This window comes from Brachionichthys hirsutus, chromosome 12, assembly GCF_040956055.1.
Source record: "Brachionichthys hirsutus isolate HB-005 chromosome 12, CSIRO-AGI_Bhir_v1, whole genome shotgun sequence".
Taxonomy (NCBI): Eukaryota; Metazoa; Chordata; class Actinopteri; order Lophiiformes; family Brachionichthyidae; genus Brachionichthys; species Brachionichthys hirsutus.
The window spans coordinates 2,702,198-2,709,376 of record NC_090908.1 but is presented as its reverse complement, the minus strand read 5'-3'; the positions used below and the strand labels follow the sequence as shown (position 1 = coordinate 2,709,376).

Below are 7,179 nucleotides of genomic sequence, written 5' to 3'. Positions count from 1 at the left end.
GCTTCCCGCACTGAGAGTTTATCTTCTGTTACCCAATCAGAACCCCCCCCGACGGTACCCACTCCGTCCATTAGGTGGCGCACTCCGCCTGAATGATGGGTCAGGAGGTTCCTGCGTTGAGCCCAACAGTATTCATGAGTACAAAAAGATAGTGGCCAAAAGTCTAAGAACATAGTTTTACGCAAATCCAGAACTTTGAAAGCATAATAATGTCATAATAAGCATAATAATAGCGTCAGGTTTTGCCTTAATATTCAATTCTATTATATTAAAATAGAAGTTTTGTTTTAACATAACATGTCAGGCCAGATGTTTTCAAAGACTTTTGGGGATTCAACACAAAATGCAGTTGAATTAGTTGTTTAAATGGATGCTATTATGAACGTGCCTATTAGATTTTTATGTATAGACACGTTCATAACATCCATTTAATCTAAGGCAGCATTTGCCTAAGTGGCTGAAGACGAGACGATTACCGATAGCCTCGTCTTCAAGGAAATACATGAATGAATAAACATGAAACCTGTTATTTTATTGCACAGCAATCAATGCAATCAGTAAATTCTATTTTTGTGATCTGCATATTGATAAAAGGGCAAATCTGACATTGGTCCATCACGACAAGCAGCACCTGGAATTAGAACTTGGGCATGGGAGTCTGTGGAGCGTAGTCAGTCAGGAGAGACAGCATCAGACCCTAAAAGAGAACACAGTAACAGATCGGGGCCATAGCCGAACAGCCACACGTCAAACCATCAGGTTACTCACCATGATGGTCCACTTTCTATTCTCTGCCTCGGGGAAGACGAGGGAGCGGGGGGAGTAGAACACCTCGTTGTCCACCTCCTCCATTTTCCGGGGGAGACAGTGTAAGAAGGTCCAGTCTGGTTTGGCCACACTTGCCGTCTGCCAGGGACCAACGACAAAGACAATGGACTAAGACCCATTTGAACTCGCGGAACAAAGAGAAGACGGAACTTAAACAGTCACCGCTCCGCATTTATGACAAATTGTTTTACTGTGAACGGATCTGCTTGCCGTTTGGGAACAGAAACAAACTGAAGACACAAATGTCCCCCAGACTTTACTGGTCCGTTTCCTGACTCCAAGCGTAAACGTGGGCTTTAAAGTCAACGTTCAGATGCATTATTGTTTTGCCTCGATATAATACTAACAGTGTTTCCTTTTTACCTGCATTGTAACCTGGTAACCCTGAAAGTCTTTGAGCCTCTTTTCCTTCTCCTCCTCCTGTCCCATGCTGATCCAGGTGTCGGTGACTAAGACGTTGGCGCCGTGGGCGGCCTCCATCGGGTCATGGGTCAGAACAAGCTGGGTCCCGTGCTGAGACAAAGTACGGTACACTGAATCAATGATTCCCTGTTTCTAATGAGAGCAACTGAAGAAGACCTCACCTCTTCGGCGAGTCTCTGTGCTTCTTGAACAACGCTCTGCTCCGGCTCGTACCCCTGTTAATTCAGATTAAACTTTGAACAGCATCTTTCATGTGACGCAGCTGGAAAGGATAAAACAACCGCGGCTGCGTGAACTAGAATATTATCTAGAGAATATGGACGGGCGCACAAACGGAGACATCGGATGCACGTTGACCAGCGTCAAACCTTCGGCGTCGCGATCCTCAGGTGGACTCCTAATTTGGCAGCACTCGTCATGAAGGAGTGGAGCACGTTGCAGCCATCTCCAATCCAGCTCACCGTCAATCCCCGAAGTGACCCATAGTGCTCCTGCAAGGGAGAGGAGTCCGCCCGGTACTCCACGTTTCATTATCTTTTACAGTGGGAAGATTTGAGCCCGCCGGGGAGCTGCTCTACCTGTAAGGTGAGGAAATCAGCTAGAATCTGGATTGGGTGGTAGAGGTCAGAAAGGCCATTAATGATGGGGATGGAGGCCTCCTTAGCCAGCATGTCCAGTGTGGACTGGCTGTGCACTCGTGCCAGGATGATATCGCAGAGTCCTGAGAGAACCCTGTGATGAAGATGAGGAGATCAGAGAAGGTTTGCAACTGGGCCCACATTAAAAAAAAAGGCTCACCGAGCTGTGTCTGAGACACTCTCACTCCCTCCCAGGTGGATGTCCCGAGGGTTGAGGAAACAGGGGTGTCCACCCAGCAAAGCAAAACCTGCAATATTCACCCAAGCGACTTCAGCTTCACCGGTAAAAGACGTCGCCTGAGAAATTTATCAGGGGATCTGCTACACGTTTAACATCTCACGATTTAAGGAGCCGCGTGACTGCCACCTATCGGCATCACTAAATAAAACATGTTGGGCAATAGACATATTTAGCACAAAACTAATTCAAGTGCTGCAATCATGAAATGCGTTCTGATCGGAATTGTTGTAATTATTATTTTTTTTTATTAATACTCACAATTGTGGAATACAGAGATCCATATTTGACTTCATTGATAGACAGTAGCGGTGAAAAGCACCGGAACGGTTTAGATTCTGAACGTCGCTCTGCAGCAACTCCATCGTATCTGTATTCACAAAGACTTTCACGCCACTGGACGGATGAATAGCATCAGATTAGCCCGCAGTGCGTGTGCGTAAAGGCGCCTTTGTGGCATACGCTAAACATGCAACAAGCCGTTACGCATAGGAATATTTAGGATAAAACACACGCGCACACACGCACACACACGCACACGCACACCTGTCTCTGTGGACATTCTTGTTCTGGTGCTCTTCTTCTCGAATATCATAGCGATTGACTTTCCTTGCAGAAGAGGAAGATACTGGAACGGGAAAGCGTAAAGGCAAGGCGGTGAAACCGAGGACGGAAAATCAATAACAACTCTAGTGAAGTGTTGGACCAAAATGTTCGGGACCTGCTTTTCATGTTTGATCCGGTGTTTTAGATCCCCCGAAACCCACAACAGCCTCTGGATTTCCGCTGAGCCGAAATCTTTCAGCGTGAGAAAGCTGCGACCTTTGAAAGCCACCGGAGGGGACGACGCAGCAGCTGCGCTGCGCCACGGACAGACGGAACACTCAGTTATCACCGTTCTTATTATGAATAATTAGATTTAAATAATTAGCTCACCTAAAGCATCTCGGGCGACTGTTCTGAAGAGTTTTGCACCAGTTGGAGACCGCCTCTCTAACAAACAACAGCCTGACAGCCATCGCAGCCGGACCGGAACCTTCCCTGCACCGTCAGCGCCACGCGTAACGCACCACGCTCAGCTGTGCTGCGTTCAAGGACCAAAACTAGAAGTCCCTTCAAAAACGGCGCACCGACGTTTTATTTTGTCCATTTAGCTTGGACTGAATTCAGGAGCGTTGCTCGGCATAGAGCTCTAAGGGGCCCCTTAGAAAATTCTTTCATACTGTGCTTATTTTGGATCCCTGCTCTGGTGAAACTAGTTTTTTTTATTATATTTATATTAAATCTGTTGCAAAAATTCTAGTCGCATTAGTAAATATCCTTGCGGCAGGATCTGCTTTTGCTGTAAGTACCTTTACAGCACCAACTAGTAAAAGTGAATCAGAGTTGAGTTTTGAGTCTGTAAATGGAGTTTTCAATGTAAAAATTAAATATTCCGTTCTGGATCCGATCCGGATGAGATAGAGTAAGATCGAGGTCCCCATATATCCAGAATCTGATTCTGCTGTTATCTGATTTATTCCCAACAACGGACAAGAAATTAAAGACAATGAATTAATATTATAATAAGTCATTATTTTAGAGACCATATCATTTCCGTCGGTGTAACATTGTAATCTGAATGTCTCTCCTCTAGAGCGCAGCGTTGCACCAATTTCTTGCTTTGCTCAATCCCGCTGGCTGCCTGAGAGGAGGTTTATAAATATGGTTCAAACCACTCTATTTATTTATTTTGTCTAAATTTAAAGGTGCACCATATTTGTCACCAAAGTCTTTCACCAATTGCAACCCCATCATTTTATATAGACTGCAAAAAAAAAAAAGGATTATAGTGTTCAGTTCAGTTCAGTTCAGTTCAGAGCTTTATTGTCCCACAAGGGGAAATTTGCTTTGCAGCAGAGGTCACAACAACAACAACAATGCCACAGGACGACATGGAACATGTAAAGTAAAACAACAATAAAAACAACCTTAAAAAAAAGATAAATAAATCTGTCCTATCTCTGGGATGGAGGCCCTAATGAATAAAGTGCTGCTGAGCAGTGCAGACAAGTGAAGGTTAGTGCAGGTTAAGAACATTTATTGCACTTGGGACAAATGAAAATTTAAATCTATTGCTCTTTATCCTGGGAAGCTTGTATCTCCGCCCAGAGCGTAGGAGAGAAAACTCCTCCAAGAGAGGGTGATCCGAGGTGGACAGAATCGACCGTGCCTTCCGCAACACCTGCCGGTCAAAGATTTCAGCCAAGGAAAGCTGCTGTGAGCCAATGATTTTACTCGCTACCTTCACAATGCTGGACAAACTGTTTTTGTTTTGCACTGTGAGATTTCCATACCAGGAAATTATACAGAAGGTTAAAATGGACTCGATAAAAGATTTATAAAATAAGACCATCAAAGTTTTGTCCACATTAAAAGTGTTCAGTCTGCGCAGAAAGTGGAGTCTCCGCAGACCCTTTTTGCAGATTGCAGAAGAGTTTTGGTCATGCTTCAGCTTATAATCGATCACAGTTCCCAGGTACTTGTATGACTCGACCAGAGAGCCCTTGATTGCAGTTGGTACAGTTGGTACAGTTGAGTTTGATATTTTCCTGAAGTCGATAGCCATGTCTTTAGTTTTGTTAATGTTCAACTTGAGGAAGTGGTTGTCGCACCACTCCACAAAGTCATCCACGACTGGCCCATGCTCGACTTCACCATCCTGGAGCAGACTGATTAAAACAGTGTCGTCTGCAAATTTTAAAAGATGCCTATCTTTATGGTTGCTCCGGCAGTCATTTGTGTATAAAATAAATAATAATGGGGACAGGACACACCCCTGGGGCGAGCCTGTGGACGACAGCCGCTTCTGGGATAGAGCACCATTAGCCCTAACTGACTGGGGTCTACATGTTAAAAAGTCAAGTACCCATTTTACTAAACCTGCATCTAGATTAAAAGTGGACAGTAGTTTACGAGCTAAAATGTGTGGTTGAATTGTGTTAAAAGCTGACGAGAAATCTACAAATAAAAGCCTTGCATGAGTTTTAGTGCCCTCAAGATGCTTGTACAGGTAATTAAGCAAGGAGGCAGTAGCATCATCCACCCCTCTATTAGCCCGATATGAAAATTGCATTGGGTCGAGCAGGCCCTGAACCTGGTTGGTCAAAATGTCTTTGACCAATCGCTCTAGGCTTTTCATCACTATTGAGGTGAGAGCTACCGGCCTAAGGTCATTGAGCTCTTTAGGGTGTTTGATCTTGGCCACGGGCACGACAATAGACTCCTTCCACAGTCTCGGTACCTTGTGCTGGATCAGTGATGAGTTAAAAAGATCGGTAAAAATAAAACATAACTGATCTGCACAAAATGTGGTATGGTCTGTCCTCCGTAAGGAACCCTGTAGCTAGAACCTCTACTAATAACGGCCCATACTTTTACCACACACAGGTATTTCCCTTTTATAATTTAAACAACATGGATGTTGTGCTGAGTTGGATATTATCTGGCAAAGCTTGTAATATAAAGCAGCCATTACACTAAAGGATATTAAAATCATTGTAGATTCAATGTTTAATGTTTATGTTTATTCAAAGACACATTTTAACAGACGATATGGAGGAGTTTGTCTCTGAGGCGTCGACTCGGCCTTTCAGTAGAATCTGGAGAGAGGTCACTTATAACAGCTCGTTGTGAAATGGACAAACTTTGATAAAGCAGAGCTGTGCAATAAAACCCGCATTCTGCCTGGTCTTAAATAAAGAGTCTGTTTAGTTTTCTTAGCCTCTTCAGGCTTCCTGCTTGTGGTCTAGATTTTCAGCACTCCGGGGTAGGAAGCAGCAAATTTGAGCACTCGTGAACTTTTCCAGGAATTGTGCATCTCTCAGCAGATACACTGGATGTGTGTGTCTGCTTTTGCAAGCAAGTATTTTCCACTTGGTGTAACACTGAGGTGAAATTTAAAATAAAATCTCTTAAAGTTTCATAATGTCTTTTTCTGAGAATGTTTATATATATATATATATATATATATATATATATAAAGTCTCTGCCAACACATGAACTTGTGCCTTGGGATCCAGTAGCGTCAAATAAAGTCAAGTATAAATTATAGCATTGATTTTGGTCTTCATAGATGTATAAATGTAGATGTTTTTATAATTCTAACAATCTTTTCTTTTTTTTTTTGCCTCCATACAATTTAATATATTGTTTAAAAAAAGCACTTTGGTATCTCAAAATTATCTGTCAATCAGTTCCATGTTCAGATTATATATTCTCTATCAGAAATGCCTGAATGTTTCTCCAAGCTATTTGCCTGTTTGGTGCCAGGACACTGTTCACCAGGGGTCCCCAAACTTTTTCCTGTGAGGGCCACATCACTTTTCCCTTCTCTGATGGAGGTCAGTTTGTACAGGAAAAGTGTGATGATGGCAGGGGTGCCTAAACATTTAGGGGCCGAATGCGGAGGCAGGCTGTAGTTTAGGCTTCATCTCACCATCACAACTACACACAGTGACATGAATCGAGTGTCACACACGCAATGCCTCTCACACCCAAACTCAGTCTCTCTCCAGCGTTATCACAAAGGCAAAGAACGACTGGATCAATCAGCTGATCCAATACAGCTGCGGAGGACCAAACGACAAACCTCAAATTATTGTAAAAAACCTGAACGCTGCACGCCTTGGTTTCGAACCCAGGATCTTCTAGCAGGGAGTCAAGTGCACTACCCACTACACCACCTAGATGTTGCCCCATCAGACATTAGGATAAATACACAGTAGCATTGTTGACTTTAGACCAGAGGCACTGGTTTTGAATCCAGTACGACGTCACCTGGTCTGAGACACGCCCACTCCACATAACACAAAAGGAAAAAGCACAACATAACAACACAACAACAGAGCAACACAACAACACGCTGTGGTCTGAGATATCAACTTATTATTTGACAGGTACGACTTTAGTAATACCTCGAGCTTCCTCACCTATACGGTGGCGTGGTCGGTAGGGTTACCGACTCACAGCCGGAGGAGCTGGGTTCACATCCAACTGTGGGAGTGGGGGTGG

At 43.8% G+C, this 7,179-nt stretch overlaps 1 protein-coding gene across 1 annotated transcript; it reads right to left on the bottom strand.

The window, feature by feature from the left end:
* Window positions 1–482: 482 nt before the first annotated feature.
* On the bottom strand, window positions 483–3,488 carry otc (ornithine transcarbamylase). Its single transcript, XM_068746215.1, has 10 exons — window positions 3,064–3,488; window positions 2,849–2,987; window positions 2,674–2,755; window positions 2,050–2,137; window positions 1,830–1,983; window positions 1,620–1,742; window positions 1,413–1,466; window positions 1,192–1,341; window positions 769–906; window positions 483–697 (listed from the first exon to the last, which is right to left on the bottom strand). The coding sequence occupies exons 1-10, from the start codon at window positions 3,144–3,146 to the stop codon at window positions 638–640; spliced, it is 1,071 nt and encodes a 356-aa protein (XP_068602316.1). The 5' UTR covers window positions 3,147–3,488; the 3' UTR covers window positions 483–637.
* Between the last annotated feature and the right edge of the window lie 3,691 nt (window positions 3,489–7,179).

What these genes read in the sequence shown, in the direction of transcription:
- otc (XM_068746215.1), bottom strand. Translation starts at nt 3,146, where the DNA reads ATGGCTGTCAGGCTGTTGTTTGTTAGAGAGGCGGTCTCCAACTGGTGC. An exon ending in AGTCGCCCGAGATGCTTTAG is followed by an intron (nt 2,988 to 3,063) that starts GTGAGCTAATTA and finishes TCCGTGGCGCAG; the next exon opens with CGCAGCTGCTGCGTCGTCCC. An exon ending in AAGAATGTCCACAGAGACAG is followed by an intron (nt 2,138 to 2,673) that starts GTGTGCGTGTGC and finishes TGAATATTGCAG; the next exon opens with GTTTTGCTTTGCTGGGTGGA.